At 46.1% G+C, this 22,931-nt stretch overlaps 1 protein-coding gene across 1 annotated transcript; it reads right to left on the bottom strand.

The window, feature by feature from the left end:
* Positions 1 to 752: 752 nt before the first annotated feature.
* On the bottom strand, positions 753 to 21,960 carry COMTD1 (catechol-O-methyltransferase domain containing 1). The gene is made up of 7 exons (XM_054982991.1): positions 21,787 to 21,960; positions 17,937 to 18,067; positions 12,485 to 12,590; positions 9,733 to 9,851; positions 8,127 to 8,181; positions 5,249 to 5,382; positions 753 to 4,257 (listed from the first exon to the last, which is right to left on the bottom strand). Exons 1-7 carry the CDS (start codon positions 21,866 to 21,868, stop codon positions 4,105 to 4,107), a joined length of 780 nt encoding a protein of 259 aa, XP_054838966.1. The 5' UTR covers positions 21,869 to 21,960; the 3' UTR covers positions 753 to 4,104.
* Between the last annotated feature and the right edge of the window lie 971 nt (positions 21,961 to 22,931).

Here is a 22,931-nt window from a genome sequence, read left to right as displayed (position 1 = left end):
CTATTGATTTTTTTTCTGGGCTGAAAGTGTTTACAGAAGGCAGGCAGAAAAACGGCCAGGCACAGGACTCCTTTGCATACTTAGGGCGTTTCAGGTTGGACGCATTATACTGGATATGGCTTTCCCATTGGTTCCACCTTACAGTATGCTAGCCCAATTAATAAGTTATTAATGGATTTAAGCTGAGAGTGCATTAGAGCTTTTATTTTTTTAAAAATAAGACTTTGTGCTAATACTGTACCTATAGGTAACTATCCAACAAAGGCTTGAGCTAATGTTATGTGGAATTTGCTTTCCTTGGCAGTTAGTTTCTAGGAAGCAACTGAAGGCAGGCGGTGTCTGACCAAAAGAAGCACAAACCAAGAAACTTTCCCTTTTAGTGGCTTTTAAACCCCTTACCAGTTCAAAATCATCCTTCACAAGTGACTTTTTCATATATTAGGAATGTTACATGGTACGAAATAATATTGGAGCTGCCTAAGGCTGTATTCTTGTTAGAATTGTATAAACCTTATGCTGGGATTGAGGATACATGTTGGTTGACTGCAGCAATGTGGGGAAACTCGAATTCAGAACAAATTTTGTTATAAGGGAATTTGTAATGCGGCACCCTTATTATTGACCTCCAAGCCATGAAAAAGTTTCACTTGCCTATTTCCATACATTAAGACTCTCTTAAGGGGCCGGGGCATTTTTTCCCCTCAACAGGCCAAACACACACACCGAAAGGATCCCTCTGGCTAGATTTCAGGTAGTTGTTATTGTTGTTGTTTATTTATAGTCCAACTTTCTCAGTGAGATCCATGGCAGATTACAATACTGCAGGTGAATACAATATAATCAATCACTAGGACGTTCAAAGAGCAAATATAGCATAATCACCAGTTTGGACAGTGGATGAAAACAGATACAATAGGGTATGGGAGCTGCAAATATGGAAAAAAAAATAGCAGAAAGCCAAACACATAGATGCGACCTTTCTGAATTTAAGCACTATCATGACATCTTTAGCAATGTTGAACTACCCAACAGGAAAGCATCTACATCAGCAGACAGTATCCAATAGCCTAGTCTACAGTCCCTATCCCTTACCAAACGCCTCCCTCTGAGCAACTTCTTGTAACACAGCCCTATCATCTGAGTAGAAAGCTATCCTAAATAATATAGTTTGCGGAAAGCCAGGAGAGAGGGAGCCTTCCTGACCTCCTCAGGCAGGCCATTCCACGAGGTGGGTGCTACGGGCAGTTCTTGATTTAGGTCAACCACAGGGTGGTTATCTGCAGAAGGCCTTGTTCAGATGAACAAAGCTGGAACAGAGGGAGAGAAGTGATTTCACAGCTGCGAGGGGCCAAGGCCAAGAAGGGCTTTGAACGTGATAGTCATGACCTTGGATTCAGCCTGGCAACTGATGGGTTGCCAATGGAGTGACTACAGAATGGGAGTCATATGCACGCCCCGTCTAGCTCCTGAAAGTAAGTGAGCTGCAGCATTCTGCACCAGCTGGAGTCTCTAAGTGGACTTTGAGGGGAGACTTGCGTAGAGTGAATTACAGTAGTCAAGTCTTGACGTTACTGTGGCAGGGATCCAGGTGGCCAAATCAACTGTGTCGAGGTAGGGGGCCATCTTCCAGGCCAGACTGGGTTGGGGGAAAGCCTTTTTTTGCAGCTGCATTAACTTGCTTCCCGATGAGAAAGCCATCCTTATTTTAGAAGCAATTTATTTCAAAATTTGTATCCTGCTTTAAAACATTCTTCCTTTCCCCACTGCCATACTGCCCCTACTATTTAATGTATGTTTTGAATCCTTCCCGCCCCCCCCCCCCCCAGCATGTCTGGATAAATTCCCAAGCGGGATCCCTTCCCGTTTTAGGATGGCCAGAAAGGGAGAAATTTCCTTCTACTTTCAATCTCACGCTGCGGGGTTTCTTGTAATGACATATAATTCCATAAAGATTGGAAGCGATTTGACACTTAATTTACTTGCAAAACTGTAGTAAGAAAGACAAAAGTGTAAATTATTTTTAATAACTTTGGAGGGGCGTTTATCAATAAGTGTGAGTCCGCCGCCTGTCCCTGGAGCCCCAGCAGAGTTGCCGAGTTTAGCAGGTCAATGGAAGGAAAATTATGAGCCATTAAAGACAGCCTTTTCTAGGGGTAACTGAGCTCTAGTCAATCAATAATCTCGCCACTAACTCTGGGGAGGAATTTCAGTTGCCTTCATAAAATATTTTAATTATCTAAAAAATCATAAAATATAAGTAGGCGCAATTTGCTCAGAACTCAGTAGGGAAATACAAAGAATAGAAAAAGATAAATATTTGCTTTCCTGTGACTTGAATAATTGTTTAAAAGATGGAATGTAATGCAGGGGGGAAACAGTGAGTTATTGGGAAGATTTACTTTTCAAACAATTGGGATAAATATTAGAACAGCAGCTATGAATACATCCTCCCACAAAGACAGAAACAGGAATTGTATATTAACGCTTTGCAATGTTTTACAATTGCTGCCCCCCCTTTCTAAGGCATTGTTTTAAAAGCTATGCTATGTTTAGTGATAACTGAGGGGGAAGACACATGGCTTTCTCAAGAGCTGTCCCAGGGAAGAGGGCAAAGACATGTTGGACATGCACTTCGAATACCTGCATTGAGCAGGAAGTGGGACCTATATGGCCAGATAAACTAAGACTTCTTAACCACTATGTTACAAAGTTCTTGGGACATGTCCAGGTCCGCCAATTTGGAACAAGTCTGTGGTGCATAAGAAGGGCCTTATGCCTCCCCCTGCACCATCTTCCTGACCCAAAATGGCCTTGGGGGTGCTCTCTGCTATGCTAGTAAAATGCCACTAACACTGGGACCCCACCTAGGGTTCCCAGGTGCCTACTGGTGGCGGGAAAACTCCCAGGGGTTTGCCTCCTTGCCCACCAACCTGCCAGTGATCGGCAGGCAGCAGCAAGCTTCTGGAGGTTGTGCCAGCCATGAGAACGCTTCTGCGCTTTGTTTGGGGCTCATTTTGGCCCCAAATGGGCAGAATTGGCCCCGTGTGGAGTACTAGAGTGCTCATGTGGGTGGCGCGGGGTCGCTGGAGTGTGTACACACACAGGGACTGCACACTTAAGTGCCAAGTCCCTCCCCTTCCCGCCAGGGCATAGGAACTTGGCAACCCTAGCCACCTCCCCTGCATTGATGGGGTACACACAATCTCCCCATTTTTTTCTCCCTACAAAGAAGCCCTTCTGTTTGGAGAAAGGGTGGAGGATTATTGAGAAAAGCATTCGGGATGGGGTGAAAGCAGCAAGGCCTGTGTTCCTCTGCTGGGGAAACTGTATTCATATTTTTCTAATGTTTCTAGCCCTTCCTGCCTGGAGCGCAGGGCGGTATATGTGCTTTTCCTCTCCCCATTTATTTATTTAGAATATTTTTATGCCACTTCTTCAGAGTCCTGCTCTAAGCAGTTTACGCTTTTAAAAAATTATCATCGCAACCCCCCTTGAAGGCGGAGTAGGCTGCCGGATAGTGAAAAAGATTCAGGGCTGAACGGGGCATGTGAGTCTAGCCACTTGCCCACATTCCATTCAATGGGATATACAGCACACTGTGAGCATGCTTTGGGCTAATGCTTCAAATGTCTTCTTCCTCAGGCTTACCGATCTGAGGAAACAATGGCCACAAGAAGGCACATGCCTGCACATATGCGCACACGCTTCCCGACGTGGTCTTATTCTTCATGATTTTCTACATGCAACAATTTGCTTACTGCTAATTAAAGAAGTGGAAATGGAATCTGTTCATGTGAAAATTGTTCAAATAGATTTTGCAGGTCCCCACCTGATTTTATATGCAAACCTATATGAATTTTTAAAAAATCATATTTTGTGTTAAGGATATGCAAGACATAGTTCTCCATCCCTCCAAAATCCACACCGACGGGCTTAGCTCTGCTTATAGCTGGATTTCCAGCCTAGGCTATTTTTGCTGTGAGAAAGTCAAAATATACATTTCGTATCTTTTATTGCCCATGATTCTCGGGTACATTCTTGGGCCCATGATTCTCGGGTACATAAACCATCTCCTCCTCCTTTACAGCTCCTGTCATCTTCGGCTTAGAGCTTGAATGCGAACGTCACCCCATCCCCCATGGGGATCATGCTTATGTTCACACGTGGGTCACGGAAGAGCTTTTCGTTCAAGTGTTGGACACTTTGTGTTTCCAAATCATCTTTGCTTGGCTTCAGTACTTTCCCATGCCACAACACCTGTTTTCGAGGGGTGGGTAAGAAGAGAGAGAAAATATATATACTTAGGTAAAGGCAGGTAAAGGTAGTCCCCTGTGCAAGCACCGAGTCATTACTGACCCATGGGGCAACGTCGCATCATGACATTTTCTTGGCAGACTTTTTGTTATGGGGTGGTTCGCCATTGCCTTCCCCAGTCATCCACACTTTACCCCCAGGAAAATGGGTACTCATTTTATCGACCTCAGAAGGATGGAAGGCTGAGTCAACCTTGAGCCGGCTACTTGAACCCGGCTTCCGTCAGGATCGAACTCAGGTCATGAGCAGACCTTGGGCTGCAGTACTGCAGCTTACCACTCTGCACCACCGGGCTTACTTTTTAAAAAATGCATCCATTTGTATGTATAGCCAAAGTCTAAAATTGCTGCTGAACTCTGCTCAGCTAGAGGTGTGAAATTTTGGGAAATTTTGAAGCCACAGTAAAAAAAAAAAACACCCCCCTTTGAAAAAAAGCAGAAATTTTGAGAAAAACTCAAATATATGCAATATATGCAATATATGCTATCCTATCAAACCTAAACTAATTTTTACTGCTTTAACATAACGTGCTTCTTTTAGAACCTACTTTGCATATAAAATTGCAGTACTTGACATATTTATGGAATTTAAAAGTTGTAAGTGCCTTAGTTTTCTACCCAGTACTTGAAAGAGAAGTGAGAACTGCCAGTGTGGTGTAGTGGTTAAGAACGGCGGGACTCTAATCTGGAGAACGGGGTTTGATTCCCCACTCCTCCGCTTGAAGCCAGCTGGGTGACCTTGGGCTAGTCACGGCTCTCTAAAGTCTCTAGCAAAGAAAAATAGGATACAAAAACCCAAAGAAAGAACAGTCTAATCCAGAATTAGTTTGGCAAAGGTTCCCCCTGTATTTCCTGTGATTCCTTCTACTCCTGGGGGTGAAAAGCCAAATCGCATTGTTAACAGACAAGCAATTATAGTAATAATACAAACTTACATTATCAATAGCTATGATTCCTCCTTTCCTTATGAGCCGTAAACATTTTTCATAGTAATCGTTGTAACTCTCTTTGTCAGCATCTATGAAAGCAAAGTCAAAGGTTCCCGCTTCTCCGCTGGCTAGAAGTTCATCTAGATGTAAAAACAAAACAAAACAAGAGATGGTTCTCCTCAAGTGTCAAGAATTCACTGCCAGTTTTCCCCACACCTCTACATTTTATTTATACTTCCAGGCTGAACACACACACACACACAGCTCAAAAAAGAAAAGGAGAAGAGGGGAGCTGCACTTTCAACTTCTGCTAATGTGCAAGCCTGGTGGATGAGTCTCTCTAGTTGCTTGGAGTGAGTTTCTGCATGGGGGAAAACAGAATCACACCCCCTCTCCCAGGGCTTGATTTCTGGGAAAAGAGGTGGTGGAACTCAATGGGTTTCCCTTGGAAAAAATGGTCACATAGCTGGTGGCCCCGCCCCCTGATCTCCAGATAGAGGGGAGTTAATCAACAGAGGCCCAAAATGGAAACATTCAGGGCATGCTCAGTACCTGGATTAGCTTACAGAGCAGGTGCCACAAAGAAGCCCAACCTGGTCACATTAAGCCCGCTTAATCTGCTTTGTTTGGTGTGTGAGCAGCGAATGCCCCTTCTTATTAAACTAAATGCAAGCAGATTGGAGCAGGTAACAGCCAAACATAGCCAGATGAGCAGAGAAGAAGCTGTTCTTTTCGTCTCGAGGCTTCGAAGTTTCCAGGAAGCTTTCCAACTCTTAGGTTGGTCGGGAGGCGCATTAGGGGATTTATGGCAGAGTGTAGGGCACTTCTTGCATGGTGTGTTAAATACTCTAAAGCATGTGTGAAGCGCTGGTGGAGAAAGGAGCCCTCCCGGCCCTGGATACCAACAGCTTTCCAGGAGTTGGGGGGGGGGGGTCAGCCAATCTTGGTTGGGGGCACAGGGACCAACTCCATGAACTCCACAGGCAACCAGGCACGGGATGGGAATAGCACTCTGGTTATATCTGCAAGCCCTAATAAAAGAACTGTAGACAGCAGCCCTGGCACACATTATTATTATTACTATTACTATTCAGAGAAGTTAGTTGTGTTAGTCTGTAGTTGCAAATTAGTAAAGAATCCAGTAGCGCCTTTAAGACTAACCAACTTATTTGTAGCAGAAGCTTTTGAGAACGATGCATCTGACAAATAGGATCCCCAGGACAATGAACATCAAAATATTTAAGACATTACAATAGCATTTAATAATTCAGTGCCAACATATAAAAATACAACGTATCTCAGAGCCAAGCTACAAGAGACGAATTACACGAGGAGGAGCACGTGAAGGGAGTTGCAATGTTAGCTGGGAAGCTGAGTTTTAAAAGAGATCAGAAGGCTTTGTCAATTTCCCTTCTCTACAGAGCCAGGGAGATTCTGCTCAGGGAGTTTGTTAATTTCCTCTTTGCCTCTCAAAGGCTCTGTCAGTTTCACTTCCCCTTCTAGGACCCAGAAAAGGAAATAAACCTGAGCAGCATCTCCCTGGCTCTGTAGAGAGGGGAAACTGACAAAGCTTTCCAATCTCTTTTAAAACTCAGCTTCCTGGCAACTCCCTTCACGTGCTCCTCCTCGTGTAATTCGTCTCTTGTAGCTTAGCTCTGACACTACCAGGGAGGAAGGCCAATAAGAGTTACTGGGGGAATGCCAAACAAAACAAAAAATAGTCTTCACCAATAGAGGCAGACAGATGAATCTCCCTGGGGAGGGAGTTCCAAAGTTTCAGCGCCAAGACCAAGAAGGCCTTTTCTTAGGTTGCCACCTGTCTAGCCTCAGATGGAAGAGGCACTCAAAGCAGGGCCTACAAAGATGACCAGAGTGGACAGGTAGGTTCATATGGGAGAAGGTGATCCTTCAGGTATGCTGGACCCAAGCCACACAGGGCTTTAAAGATCAATCCCAGCACTTTGAATTGCGCCTGGAAGCAATCTGGGAGCCCGTGCAGATGCGACAAGCCTAGACTGATATGACCCACTCCAGTCAGTATTCTGGCTGCAGCATTCTGAGATGTTGCCTCAAAGTTTGGCTGTTGCCAAATCGCCGTTGGGAGAATTGTCAGAACTGAAGAGATCCTCCTCAACCCAAACCATGGCAGGGATTTGAGGGTGGCTAAAAGAACAGGTAATAATAACAACATTCAATTTATATACTGCCCTTCAGGACAACTTAAGGCCCACTCAGAGTGGTTTACAAAGTATGCTATTATTATCCCCACAACAATCATCCTGTGAGGTGGGTGAGGCTGAGAGAACTCTGAGAGAGCTGTGACTGACCCAAGGTCACCCAGCTGGCTTCAAGCGGAGGAGTGGGGAATCAAACTTAGTTCTCTCGATTAGAGTCCCGCGCTCTTAACCGCTACACCAAACTGGCTCTCTAGAGAAGTTTCTGGAGAGGATTTGGCTAGTCACAGGGCCACATGCCTGATTTCCACAAAGTTTGGTTCTGATTGCCTTATGCTGCTTTGGCAGCTCCCACCAACCCCCCCCCCCCAAAAAACCCACACTTAAACACACTTAACCCAAGCATAGTGCAGTCCTGCCTGCACCAAGCAGGGGGTGGGGGGAGCATGCAAAACTTCTGCGAGGTGGCAAACGTGTGCCTTGAGTGGCAAAAGACAGAAGTGGAGGGGAAAAAAACGGGTGAAACAGGCCCTCTTTTGGGAGGCAATAGCAAAAAGCTCTGCAAAATGCGCCCCCCTTCTCTGCTTCCGTAGTAATCCAACTGCCAAGAAAACCGCAGAACTCCAGGGGTGAAGCCGCTTCATCATTTCTGTTCCCACCTGGCCAGTCTCCAGCTTTATATCCTATATTTTTAAAGCTCATTTACCTACCTAGCGTTTGGATGGCCGGTTTTATCCTCAGGTCAATTTTATGCTCCACTCCTGCCTGAAATGAAAAAGGCAATGTTATTTGCTATCAGAGACCATGAAGGAAAAGGTGACTGGTAATTCTGGGAAGAGTAGCTTGACGCAATTATACTGCGCCATCTTTACTCTCAAGGCCATTGCTGGAATCCATTTTACAGCTGGCTGTTTTAAAGGTCAAGAGTTTTCATTTGGCCTATGAATTTAAATACCAGGAAGAAATCTGTTGAGTTTTTTTTTAGAGACACTAAGCCAACATCCTCAAATTTCATAGCCTCTCAAAAGATTTAGTAGTCGTCCTGACCCCACATAGCCGTAGAAGCTTGCTGGATGACCTTGGGCCAGTCGCACACACGCGCAACCTAACCTGCCTCACAGGGCTGTTTTGAAGATAAAACGGAGGAGAGGAGAACGATGTAAGCCATTCTGGGGGCCTTTAGACCCCCACTGAGGAGAAAGGTGGAGTATAAATAAAGTAAGCAAGCAAGTTAATGAATAATAGAAGGACCTTTCCCTAGTTACATGAAGGCATTTGCACACACATTCAGGGCCTCAGAATGAGTGGGCAAGCACCCTTTAGAACATAGATCCAGTGGCGTGGATCCTACCCTATCTTACCACTCCACTGAGCAAGGGATTTATTTATTGAAAAACTAACTTGAGACCCATGTTTCGCTATGGTATTTAACTACTTTAAATCCAGTTATAATACTTATGGGTATGTAATATTTTTTTTTTTAGTTTATTTTGTGAGTTAGCAGCCCTAGTGAATTTTTAGGAGAAGACTGGAAGGTGCATTTGAGCTCAGGACACATTCAATGACTTCCAATAGTAATTGCAGACTGTTTAGAATGTGGAGGATGAGGACCAATCAGGCCGCATACGCAAATGACCTCTGTGTTCAAACTGTCTCAGGGTGTGTGTGTGTGCGTGTGTGTGTGTGTGAGGTGTGGAATGTTGTGAGCCCCAATAACCCTGTACATGCAAATGACCTTGAAAGGCTGGCCCAATCAGTGACGAGTGGCCGAGCGGGCAGTGGGCGGGGGTGCAAGCAGGCAGCAGCCTGCCAGTCACACAGGGAAGATGTATCTCTTTGGGAAAACACATTTAACCCCTTTTTACCCCCTTAGAGGGTGAATTTCTTAAAATCCCTTCTTAGAGGGTGTTTACATCACAAAAGGAACGTCCTGCCCAAATTTCACGTTTCTAGGTCCAGGGGTTTGGGCTGGACGCTGATGAGCCAGTCAGGACACTTGTCTTTATATAGAGAGATTTATATCCCATCTTCCCTTTTGGCTCATGTCTGAAGTCTTCCTCCAATCTAAGGAGCCTTTCTCCAAATTAAGAAAGAGCCACTTAAGTAGGAGAAAGGCTGCTTAGAGGATGGTTGGATCCAAGAGTATCAACATCAGATAATTTATACAAGTATTTAGTATCACTTGGGAGTAAGGCCAGTTCACAGTATTTCGTTGCCCTACACGAAGTACAGCAACCCGCCTCCTGGGTTGGCTTTGAGATCCACAAGGAGTCACTCCTCAATGAGTTCTCAGGTGTGCCAGTACAGCTGAGTTACCTCTCTCCACACCGGTTTCCCAATGTTGACAAAATCTTCATTGATATCACAAGCAACAACTCGGCCATCTTCTGGTAAGACCAGAGCCATGCTTAAGGCGTTGTATCCTGTAAAGACACCTGTGAAATACCAAAGGAGAAGAAGGGGCTCAATTGGGTTCCACAGCGCAGTAGCCATTGTGTTCCCTTCACGTAGAGCACACACCATTTCAGCCTTTGTGGTAGATCGACACTCTGTCTTCAACACCTAACGGACAGGTACTAGGTTACTAAAAGCTTGAGGAAAGGAGGTTCCTTTATACTGATTTTCAAAGTATTTTAGAACAATCTCTCGGGATCTCCTTCTATGGGCAAAATGAGACAAAGGTGCTGGGAGACCTGCCACTGGAGCCAATTTTTATTTTCAAATGACAAAAACGGCTGGAGGGGGGAAGAGATGGAAGTTAGGGAAGTGGCAACAGTGCAGGGGACACCAGCAGTTTCAGGAGAAAGGATCTAGGTCAGAAAAACAGTGCAGGGAAAAAGGGTAAAATATCTCCCCCCACCCCACCCCACCCCGAGTTGCTTTGAAATTAAAAACATGCAAAGAAGCTCTCGTTCTGGACCTCCCAGATTTTTGTCTCTGCTGTCCTAAAGAAACCGCCGGTGCATTTTGAACTGGCAGCCGGTAAAGCGTCATCTTTATCTCCCTCGTAACCAAGGTTAAGAAACCTGGAGCCCCCATTTGGAATACACCCTCTCGTCTCAACTTCCCCTTCCTCTGGAGTCATCCTTTCTTTAGCCACCTTCCCCACGAAATGCTAGCCACAGGCTCCTCTTAAATGAAAACCTGACGAGGAACCACGACTGGCAGCGGGTTTCAAATCCCGACCGTCACTGCTGCCGTTAATGCCGGTCTCAATGTTTCCCTTAGCCTGTGGCAGATGAGTAGTGGGAATCTGCTACAGTATGGGAAGGAAGGGGTTCCCAATTGGCTACCTCCTGCCTCTTAGCCACACCGAAGAAGGAGCTGGCTTTTTATCAGCACCAGTGAAAGCAGAGATGAGCGTTCCCTGTGCTGTGAGAATAGCCCCTTTTGCATTTCCAGCAGAACAGAGGTACGTGTTCAGAACATGCATAGGTTTGATTGCTTCCAAGTAATCTTATGAGAATGTCAGAGAGAAACCAGGCACATTTTGAACTCAAGGAGCAGCGGTATGCCAAGTGAGTGCCCCCTGGTCAATCCAAGTAGGTACTGTCTATTCTGATCGGCAGCAGCCCTCGAGGGTCTCAGGGTGCCTTTCACATCTACTGAGTCCTGATTCTTGTATCTGCTGAAGATTAAACCTGGGATCTTCTGCAAGCCAAGCAGAGGCTCTGCCGCTGAGCCAGGGCCCATCTTCTAGAAATATGTTGAAATCCATTTCAGACCAAGCTGACCTTCTTCTTGCCGGGAGGGAGGGAGGGCTGCAGTGAGCAACTCAGTCTCCCAGCAGCTATCAACCGTCTGGTCAATGGTTGCAACCAGGTATTCATACGATCCCACTGTGAACTCAGGCACTGGCCCCTCAAAGGGGAATGCAGAAGGGGCAGCAGTGGCAGAGGAGGGGGGCATTTGTGGAGGGCCTGTCTGTATCCATATTGGCTCAGATGCACCTCCCTTTTATGACCTTCCTTGTAAGCAGCTCAGAATGGTACAGTCACCCACGGATTAAGCCCTGCAATGCAATTAATGGTCACTTGCTTATTTATAGTGCTTTTGCCCTTGCAGATTTCCAGCCTGCGAAGTAATCTAATTGCAGCCAATGTCTGTCTGCAGGAACTGGAGCGCCTGAGCGGAAGAGGGCTTTGCAACGGTAGCAACACGACACAGAAGTCACATTTCCCTGACACAATCAGCCTCAGGCCATCACTGGCAATGCTCATTTTACAACCAGCTCAGACCCAAGCTACAAGTGACGCCTGACAACATGGGTTGGACACTTGTCAGCTTCCCTCAAGTTTTGATGGGAAATGTAGGCGTCCTGGTCTTGCAGCTTGGCTCTCCATTTAATTGAAATTTACAGAGCGTCAGTCTATGGGAGGGAGAACATGCGGTTGGAAGGGGAGTGCAGGCGTCGGGCTCTTTCCAGGAGCCCCCCTTCCCCTCCGCTGGGTGGGGGGGGCAGTTTCTGTAAACTTCAATTAAATGGAGAGCCAAGCTGTAAGACCAGGACGCCTATATTTCCCATCAAAACTTGAGGTAAGGTGACAAGTGTCCAACCTGTGTCAGGCGTCACTTGTAGCTTGTCTCTGTGTGTGTTCATAAGTAACATGAGTACCAAGGTGGGGGGTGGGTTGGATCCCATGGATCTATACCTCCAATGATGGTACCTTGCCCTGGTACAATGCCTCTTGCATCAAGGGAAGGTGCCTTGCACCAGAAAGGTGTCACCATTCGACAACAGATGCATGGGATCTAAGAGTACCCTACAGACCAAGGCTCTAAAATTTAGTTCTTGCTACCTCCCCCTCCCCAAATCAATGCCAGATATAGTTTCTGTGTTATTTTGAATGACATTTAGTTGCGGAATTCAGAATATTTGTTCCTCTACTGCAGCCCACAGTCCGAAAAGGGAGCCTCATGCAGCCAAGCCTTGTGTGGCAATGGAGACTAGAAGCTCTTTCTTGGTCCACTGGATGGAAACTTTGTTTTACTCCACATGTGAGAATCTGACATACATCCCGCCATTCTTGGTAACCCCTCGAGCCTCTGCGAAGACAGCTCCACTTACCGATTTCAAGCACCTTCTTTGCTTTGATCAGTCGGGCCAGGTTGGCCATAAACTGGGCCTGTTCAGAACACACCAACATCACTTTCTGAGGAAGGTCTGATGTCAGCTAGAAAGTAAGAACTCCGCATTACAACTGGCCAATTAGTGAGTTATTCCGCATACGTTGGATAATGCACTTCCAATCCTCTTTATAGATCATTTGGAACGGATTTTTTTGTGCGCGGAACAAAAAATCCACCTCAAACGATTGATAAAGTGCATTGAAAGTGCATTATTCAACATGTGCGGAATCAGCCACTGTGATCTCAAATGGCAACCTAGTCTCTTTCTTTCACTGGCTGGGCAACTGTGCGTGTCTACGTGTAACAATTAGAGACAACAACACAAGACACACAGAGAGGCTCAGTTCAGACAGTGTGTGAAACCAGGGAGGAATTAAATCAACTACGATTAGTATGACTGTCTGAATACATATCATTCCATTAATCACTATGCTTCCACGGGACACTTGAAAGCTGACATTCGGATTTAATTCTGACTTGTTCTCTGGCAATGCCCTCACAGCCAACAGAGAGGAAGCCATCATTTGTTGCCGCAAATCACAACTCAAGCAATTGTCTGTGGGTTGATGTCTGATTTCACAAACTAACCTGAGTTAAAATAAATCCACAGTTCTGTGCTATGGCTCCACTAAACCCAACAGAAAGAATACAGGCTCAGTTTAGACTCGGTACAAACCCGATGTTTATTTTAGCTATGGCTGGTTTCTAAAACCAGCGCCCAGACAACTTCTCAGAAGCTGAGAGATGCTGGTTTCGTTGCTGTCGCTCTGGCCAGGTATCTCTGGAGAGGAGGGCAACGGAAAGAAGCCAGGACGCCTGTCTTTTTACATCACACAAAATCATAGCCCAAAACCGAAGACAAATCACGGTTTCTCATCTTAGTTTGACAGAACTACAGTCAGTCAGTGGAATGGCCTACATTCAGACAATCACCGTAACCACGGTGAGTTTAAAGTATGGTTTGGGACCATGTCTGAAATGAGCTACATGCTCAAACCTGATGGTAACAATTTCATGAAATAGTTAATCAATTTTTAAAGTTTTTTTAAATGTGCAAAGTGCAAAAACAATTTTATATATATATATATATATATATATATATATATATATATATATATATATATATATATATATATATTACAATACAGAATCATGAAATTCAACTGGTAATGACAAAGTTCACTTGGTAGAGAGTCCAACTGGTGAAGACCAAACAATTAACAGTTTTTTCTTTAACACATTTCAGTGGCTTAGACCATCATGTTGTCTAGAAGAACTAGAGCTGAACATGCCTTCAAAACATACAGCCGATGGGTTTTTGCTAGCAGATTTCCAATTCCCATTTCGCACTCTTACTTCCTCACAGGTATAATTTTCATTGATGGTCACCAAACCCAATTCACGCACATCACTCAGTTGGCAAACGACGGAATCATACTGTAAGAGTACGAAACGGGAATTGGAAATCTGCTAGCAAAAACCCGTCGACTGTATGTTTTGAAGGCATGTTCAGCTCTAGTTCTTCTAGACAACATGATGGTCTAAGCCACTGAAATCTGTTAAAGAAAAAACGGTTAATTGTTTGGTCTTCACCAGTTGGACTCTCTACCACATGAACTTTGTCACTACCAGTTGAATTTCATGATTCTGTATTGTAATATATATAATAATAATAATTGTTTTTGCACATTTAAAAAAACCTTTAAAAATTGATTAACTACTTCATGAAATTTTTGTTCCCCGGGTTGTATATAGATATCGTTTAACCTGTCCTGGTGATCTCGCCTTGTAGTTGTCAAACCTGATGATAGGCAAGAGATCAATGGGGAGGGTCTGAGATTTCCTCAAGAGCCAACTCAGTTTTATTTTTACTGTTTTCCTTGCTGCTTTTAGCTCTTGTGTGTGTGTGTGGGGGGGGGGGGGAATCCCTATTTTGTTAGGAACTGGAAAGTCCTACGTTCAAATGCCTGTCTGGACCAATTCTCAGCCTTAACATTCCTGGCAAAGTTGTCTTGCGGAGGTGGGGAGAAAAACCAAACACGGCATCTTTAGCTGCTTGCAAGTAGGGCGGGATGGAAACTAAACTAAGGGCCAAAGAAGTAATTATTGAAGCAAGGAAAATCTTGTATTTACAGAAGTCTGCCCACTCTCTATCTGAAATGGAGTAAATCCATCTCTAATTCTAAACAAAAATGGATCGTGTGGGCTAACTAAAACCTTTGCTGTGCATTTGTCGGCATGCCAAGGCATGAAGCGCTTTTCTCCCAGCCCAGATCCAATCCTGGAAGCAAATTAGATTTTAGCTTGAGCCAAGAGATAATTCCCACCCCCGCCTCTCTAGATCTGAATGCTACAACATGACCACTTTGGGGGGGGGGGTCCTTCTTCCTCTCCCTCCCCTCCTTCTTGCTGTGGCAGCAGAAGGAAGGAGGCCAATCTCTCTGCCTCACTCCCTTTTCTGGAAAATTTGTTGGACATTCTTAGAGAACTGAATGTCCCAGCAGTTCTAAGACGCTAACAAAGAAATGCTCCACATATGAGGAAGGGGGGGGAGTGTTTTTGAAGAGCTACTTTCTCACAGAAGTCTCACATTATATCTACTTTGACTTGAAGGCCTGGTTTGCACTGAGATGGTAAACCAGTGTCTGTCTGGGCTCTACCACTTCGAAGTATACATGAGGACTCTCGTAGCTGAACGTTCTCTCACAAGGGAGAAAAAATTACGACACATAGGAGACCCTGTCATTTAGTTTTCTACGTACCAATTATTTTTAACCAAGGTGCACTCTGCCACATCTCACTTGCAACTTCCAAGGTGATATAACACAAGGACAGATTTACTGGCTCATTTTTTATCCTAATGTAAGTAATGCCTCTTAGGTGGATATATTACGTACATGATTTCTGTATCTTATTAATGAGTTTTATCTGCCTTTATGTGAAGTTTTTGCATTTCACCAATGACTGTAACCTGCCTCGCAACGCCCTTTGGCTAGATCAATAAAGTTTGCCTGACAACTCTAGGCTCAGTAACAATGAAACCCAAGAACAGCCGCAGATAAGGCTGCGTTGTGTAATGACCAGGAAGAGAAAGATTTCCTCCTTGATACTTTCATTTTCAGGCAACATTGGCGTTTCCCCTGCCCAGGGGAGAACTAAGGAGGCAACTTGCAGAAGTTCCCCAAATAAGCTCATGACTTTGCTAGGATCTTCACTTCTCTGCTTCTAGTCTGATACTTGTTCCGAGTAGCCCAAAGAACATTCAGCTATAGAGCGGAATGCTTGAGAAAAACAGACCCCAGATGCATCTCTGCGTTCACTAATGGCCCTCCCCTGGTTCTGCACAGATCAGGCCGACCCACACCCCAGTGCAACGCACTGAGATGCCACAGGGCCTCCGTGGGAGAGAAACAGCTGGCTCTTGGCCAAAGCAGCTGACCTGGGCCTTGGCCCCAAAGCCCAATCCTCACAGCCTTCACAATGCAAAATAATTCCTGTTGCGAAGTTGGCTCTACTGTAGCTCTGTATAAACAGCTGCTTAAGCAGTGCCTGGCATGTGGAAATGGGGGTCTGTGAGACGTCTCATCAAGCCAAAGGCAGGAGGAAGTTCTACGCTACAGCCCCCAAAGGGCATGCAGGGACAGCCTCCAAAAGAAGTATGCTCTAGATCTTCCTTCAAATGAATGCAAAGCTCAGTACTGGTTCTATAGGGGCAGTCTGACACACACTTACTCATCGAACTTAGCGGCTTCTGAGCAAACATGAAAATCACATTGCACAATAGCAGGAAAGGACACGGGACCTTCTGTTACATCCTGTGGGGTCTCTTGTCATTAGTAATCCGGAGCACCTTAAAGGCTAACAGCATTTATTCCAGCAGTATTTATTTATACTGCTTCACTTATAGGCTGCCTTTCTCACTGAGACTCAGGTCACAAAAAAAGGTTCCTCCGGACAGCAAGGCCCTCCAACGGACAATGCAGCAGGCCTACGATTACAGAACTGGAAAACAGTGCCAACAAACAACAAAGATAAAAAAAGCTTAGGCCACAACAGAGAAAGCGGGTTACAAAGTTAGGATGCGACACGGTAAAACTAAAGCGCTGTGTGCAATAAACACTGCGATGGGCTACAGTCCCATTAATCAAATATCCTCTTGACTGTTCTGTTATACGACAGCTCTAATCTAATCTAAAAATGCCGTCCTGGACATTTCTGTTCTGCTCGCTCTGCAAAATGATAAGAGCGTGGGAGCTTTCCCGATCTCCTCAGGCGAGCTGTTCCACAAAGTGGGAGCCTCCACAGAGAATGCACACGAACAGGCACTTGCTGATCTTACCCATTTGCAGGGCACCACCTTCAGGCGGCTTTGCACAGATGAGCAAAGCTGTTACAATGGATCATAACAGAAAAGATGGTCTTGCAGTACTGAGAGTCTGTTTATGCCAGAATAAATGAAAAAAGCAGCTGGCTGCCCCCGTATATACAAGTGGACAGAGAGGGAACAAGCCCACGGGAAGCACACACAAAACTAATCAAAGAATTTACAAAACTGTATTCAAAGTGCAAGTGCTATAAATAGTGGTAATTCATACATATATCAATTTCATTCACATTATCTCATTCCATATCCATAACAAACTGTACAGGGAACACCTTCAGAATTGTACATCCAACAATCGGGCATAAACACAAACAGAGTCTATTGTAGATTCCTATGCAAAATCTTGTGTCGAACAAGCAAATTCCTGGAACCTCCCAGATGAAAAGGGAGCGTCACCGTTTGAAATGAGGAACAAACTCTCTAACCATGCCCAATCTGGGGCCGGCTAAACGCTGCAGATTTCGTAGCATCTTCATCAGGAGCGTGTTGTTCACTTCATTATGGGAGGAACAAGCTTAATCTAATGTTAATTCATCATCAATCTTTGAAGCCCGGAGCACAATGGCTAAGTTTACTTGCTTAAAATCTTTACAAGAATCTTTACAAGATTTTGCATAGGAATCTACAATAGACTCTGTATGCCCGATTGTTGGATGTACAATTGTGAAGGTGTTCCCTGTACAGTTTGTTATGGATATGGAATGAGATAATGTGAATGAAATTGATATATGTATGAATTACCACTATTTATAGCACTTGCACTTTGAATACAATTTTGTAAATTCTTTGATTAGTTTTGTGTGTGCTTCCCGTGGGCTTGTTCCCTCTCTGTCCACTATGCCAGAATAAAGGCTGTTCTTCGTGTTTTATTGATCTAGAGTGAGAGACGACTTACGGGCTCCACAGAGAGAGAGAGAAGAGGAAATCTGGTTTCATAGCAACACATAACCGAAACAGCCTCTAACAGCCTGCCGAAAATACAGACCCATTCAAAATTCATACTAACCAATCGCAGCTTCTTTAGAGAAGGGTGTTCCCGTAAGGAGTGATCCAGTACATACTGCAGTAATGGGCTGTTTTTGGCTATTAGAGTATTTTTGTGAGTTTCAAAATGTAATGCTGAATGGTATCTTCTGCCTTTCAAAAAACAAACACATGATACACACGCATAAGATACAATAACAATTCATCTAAACACACACACACACAAAGAGTTCAGGAGTGGTTCGTGATAACCGGGGGCAAACTGACCACCCCAAGACCCAGGGTTCACAGATCACCAGCTTGCTTCCAAGGGCGGACGGGCGCTGCAGTTTACCAGGAAAGCTGCTGATAGGCTGCTATCTTGGAAGGACTCCAATGGCCACGAACAAGCTGATGGCCAACTAGCCTACAGCCGGCAAGCAGTGATCATGGGAACAGCCCCCTCCCCATCTGCTCCTCCGTGCCACCTCCAGCTGGGTCCTAGCTGACCAGCCCCTAGAAATTAGCACCAAAGGGGCCACTCAGTTCAGACCCTGCCAGGAGCAGTGTAGAATGAAGCCAAGGGCAAGCCCCTGCAGAGAACCTTTTAAGGGTCTATTACATTTATATAAACACATGAACCTTCTTACATTGATTCTCATGTGAAAGAGAGTAGAATGCTACACGTGAAGGATACAAATTAACTATATACATATAATAAAGATGTGGTTTACTGGCTATAAAGCTGAACAATCATTCATAAATCTATCAATGTCAATTTCAATCAAACGATAATAAATCACAAATTTAACGAGCGAATGCGTCAATGGCTTAAGCTGCTATTAAGGAACAACAGCGTTCATAGTCCTTATGGTCTTGTCATTCAACAGGTGCAGAATCCAGAAAACATCCCGCAAGTAAGTTCCCAGAAGGTAAGCACCATCCAAGTCCGTTCTAATTAATAATTTCTTTTTGTTTGTTTCTCTTGCAGGTGGTATCAAAAAAGTTGGGACGGCTTGAGTCATTGCTGCGTTTGCTCGTTATACTTGTGATTTATTAGTGTTTGATTGAAATTGACATTGACAGATTTATGAATGACTGTTCAGCTTTATAGCCAGTAAACACATCTTTATATATATATATATATATATATATATATATATATATATATATATATATATATATATAAGATATATATAGTTAATCTGTATCCTTCATGTGTAGTATTCTACTTTAGTTCACATTAGACTTTTGTGTGGAGGAGCCTCCCTCTTGTTTTGCCTTACGCTGATACTGGCCATCGATCCATCAAGGACAGTATGGTCTACTCAGAGCAGTAGCAGCTCTCCAGGGTCTCAAGTGAGGATCTTTCACAGTCCCTAATAGTGTTCCCTTAAACTGGAGATGCTGGGGACCAAACTTGGGTCCTTCCGCACGCCAAGAAGATGCTCTATCACTGAGCCACAGCCCTCCCCTATTTTATCCCACCTTTCTTTTAAAAAGCTCTAAATGATATGTGCAGTTCTGCCTTCTCCACTTTATTTCCACAACAACCCTGTGAGGTAGGCTAGGCTGAGTTTCTTAGCAAGCTTGAAAGCAGAGAGGAGATTTGAACCCATATCTGATACTTTAACTAGCACTAGAGAGCAGAAACAGGGGGAAGGTGTTTTTTTAAGGAGGAGTGGGAAGAAAACAAATTTGTTTCTTTTTTCCTCATCTCCCCAAACTCATGTTTTTTAAAATTATGCTTCCTGGCTAACATTGTGTCTCCTTACACTTGAGCATCCTCATGAAAGAGGCCTTGTGTAGAGAGACTCTCAGAGCCAAGCTACAAGTGATGCCTGACACAGGTTGGACACTTGTCAGCTTACCTCAAGTTTTGATGGGAAATGTAGGCGTCCTGGTTTTACAGCTTGGCTCTCTATTACAGCTGCAAGACCAGGATGCCTACATTTCCCGTCAAAACTTGAGGGAAGCTGACAAGTGTCCAACCTGTGTCAGGCGTCACTTGTAGCTTGGCCCTCAGCGTACTGGACAGCAGCAGCAGTTCTCAGGTTGGAGGTGGCTGCATAGTGCCATACTTAAGTAGTACAATATATGAGTACTTTCTATCCCCCCTTCTCTTTGTGTGGGGTGAAAGGACGGGCATCTGATGGTGCACATTCATTGACTTTAATACATCCCCCCAGGATACCGTTTGGGGCTTTGCAACTTAACGCAGTTTGTTTAGGGAGATTTAAATCAGCATTTTCTCTCAAACTCTAATTAACCACCCACAAAGGGCATTTAAAAACTGTACAGAAAAAAGATCCCTTAGCAGCTCAAAGGATCTCCCAACAGGAGTGAGCAAAAATATCAGAGGGCGTGTGCCATCAGGTGCACGCACTCCCCCTCCCCCGCACAATTCCCCCTAAAAGGCCTTAGGTGAAAAGGAAGCACACCTGTTGTGATTATCTTTTATGATTATCTATTGCACACAAAGGGTTGGACCCAGAGTCAATATTTCATTAGTGGAAAGGAGCTTTCTTGCCACTGCTCTCCCATGACAGCCCACTGATCTCCACAAAATACTGATCTTGGGGGGGGTGGAGGACCCTGCAGAATGTCATGGGGGGGGGGAATCTGCAGCTGGAAAGTAGCATCAGTGGAAATTGCCAATTTAGCTTTGGTCCTAATCGAGGTATTTTTAAAAAGCTGAATAATGTAAACCCAGGGTTGATGGTGAGATGAGCATCATCTCATAGCCACAAGGCAGTTGAGCTGAGCATCAGGGTCAGGCTGCAGCTGCCCCAGGGACTGATCCTGCACCTCTCAGCGATGCAAACCTATGGGATTCCTGGATGAGCCCCCCTTTCTCACTGAGACTCAGGGCGGATTAGACAGTGCAAGTCAATACGATCGACAGCAAGGACATTCAATGAACAAATACAACAGGGTGTGGGTTGCAGAAATCTGAAAACAAGCACGAAGTCTGAACACAGACGAAACATTGTTGAAACCATGTTTCAACAAGCAGTTGAAACTACTTAGTTTCAGCTAAGTAGTTAAACAATGATATATTTAACGACATGGACACTACCCAGTAGGAGCTTATCTACATCAACAGACAGTAGCCAGGAGTATAAGAATACAGTCCCCGAACCAGCTTTTGAACTTTCAACCCGGTGCATTTCACCTCGCAGGGCAGGCAGTCCCTGAGTACTCCAAGGGCATGCGATTCGAGGTGGTGCAAAACTTACTCGGCCTGTGCGTAGCTGCGACGCACGGAATGAACTTTGCAACACGTTCAACGATCCTTATCCTGCTCTCCTTGGCTATGCAAACCTATGAGATGCCCGAGGGCACCCCGCGTGTGCAAACACGAGGCTCGGGAGCGGGGCCCAGCCTTTGCGCCCTTGTAGGTCTGTAGGGTTTGGGGGAGGTCAAGAAACTTAGGCGCTCCCCTCCCCGTTTCCTTATAATCGGGCTTTGGACTGGGGAACAGGGCGGGTCTCCTCGCGGGAAAGCGCCGCCGGAGGCACAACCCGGGGATATTGGGGGGCGCAGAGCTGATTTCAATGGCTTCCAGATTTGTCGCCGCCTCGGTGGATAAGGAGCGCGGCGCGGCAACCGGGAACCAACTTCAGCCCGGAGTGATGCAGGCGCGATTCTGGCCAGTGCCGCCCTGGCAGCCTGGCAGGGCAAGTCTGGACCCGTCCCGAGATCCCCCCCGCCGACCCGCCGGGATCTCCAGCTGGGGCGCAGCGGAGACTTTCCTCGCCAAGACGAGCGGCAGGTGCGCGGCGAAGAAGTCTCACAGACTCCGGCCAAGAGCGGAGAGAAGGACGCCCGTCCCGGCTCCAGCCCCGGGGCCCAAGCGCCAGCCCGGAGCCCTGCCGAGGCGCCCGCCTTACCTGCCACGAAGCCAGCGGCGAGGGCCAGCCCGAGCGCCGCCGTCCCCACCGCGGCTTCTTTGGAGACCCCGAAGAGAGGCATCGCGGCGCCGCGCGGCTCCAGCTCCGACCGGGAAAGCGGCGCGGCTCGGCTCGGCTCGCCCCGCCTCGGAGGCCCTCGGCGGCCGCGTCACGTGCTCCCGTCCTCGCCCAGCCGCATCGGGGCCATGTGACGCGGCCCGGCGCAGCAGCTGCAGGCCGCGGCGGCGCCCCCGGTCCATGCGCATCCTGCGCGGGGACGCTGGAGCGGCAGGCCGGCCCGCGCAGGAGCTCCCGCTGGGCTTGCTCCGCCGCGACCTGCGCCTTGCAGCGCGCCCGTTGGTTTCGTTGCCTTCATTTGTACGCCGCCTTTCTCCCCAACGCGGCTGCACCGTTCTCCATTTTATGTGCCTGACAGCCCTGCGAGGTGGGGTAGGCTGAGAGTAATCATCAGCTTCGGATTCGAACCGAAGGTCTCTCAGACCCCAGTCTAACAATTCCCCTCCTTGCAACCCGCTCCTGCTCGGGGTTAGTAAATTCAAGTTCTCTCTGCGACAGGAGAGATGGGGAACAAACCCGCAGTGGGATTCTCCAGGCTCTTTGTGGGAGAACTGTGGCTGAGAGGCCACACATCTGCTTTGCGGGCAGGGGCTAGAATCGCCTCGGCATCTCCAGTCAAAAGGACCAGGTAGCAGGAGACGACCTGGCATGAGATCTTGAAGCAGCGAGGCCATTCAGAGCAGGAGATGCGGCCTTTGGTAGACCAATGGCCTAATTCCATATCTGGCAGCTTCACATGTGGCAAACATCATCCGAGGGCCTCTTCCCTCTAAAATGTAAAGCGTTTGAGGTCTGAGATCTGAAAGGGGAGAGGCGATAAACTGTGGCTAGAAAGTGGTAGAATAAATGGGGGCAAGTGTGCATGTGTGGGTTAAATCGGCACGGAAGCAAGCTGGGCCAAAACAGGCCTGTTTGGTGCTGGTGGGATCACAAGGACCGTTGGACGTGGACTCGGGCCACAGCAATGATGATAAAAAGCACGTGCTCACCATCAGCCTAGGTTTGACCTGAGCGGACCTTTGGATGCTGCCCGTGCCACGTGGGCTGTTCAGCTCAACTTGCTTCCA

This window comes from Eublepharis macularius, chromosome 6, assembly GCF_028583425.1.
Source record: "Eublepharis macularius isolate TG4126 chromosome 6, MPM_Emac_v1.0, whole genome shotgun sequence".
Lineage (NCBI taxonomy): Eukaryota > Metazoa > Chordata > Lepidosauria > Squamata > Eublepharidae > Eublepharis > Eublepharis macularius.
Note: the sequence above shows the minus strand (reverse complement) of the source record. Positions and strands in the feature narration are given on the sequence as shown.

Bases quoted from the DNA above. Each gene is read 5' to 3' on its own strand.
- COMTD1 (XM_054982991.1), bottom strand. From the start codon at position 21,868: ATGCCTCTCTTCGGGGTCTCCAAAGAAGCCGCGGTGGGGACGGCGGCG. The intron at 12,591-17,936 runs GTTAGTATGAAT...CTTACTTTCTAG, and splicing joins CTCTAAAGAAGCTGCGATTG to CTGACATCAGACCTTCCTCA. The intron at 9,852-12,484 runs GTAAGTGGAGCT...GGTATTTCACAG, and splicing joins AAAGAAGGTGCTTGAAATCG to GTGTCTTTACAGGATACAAC.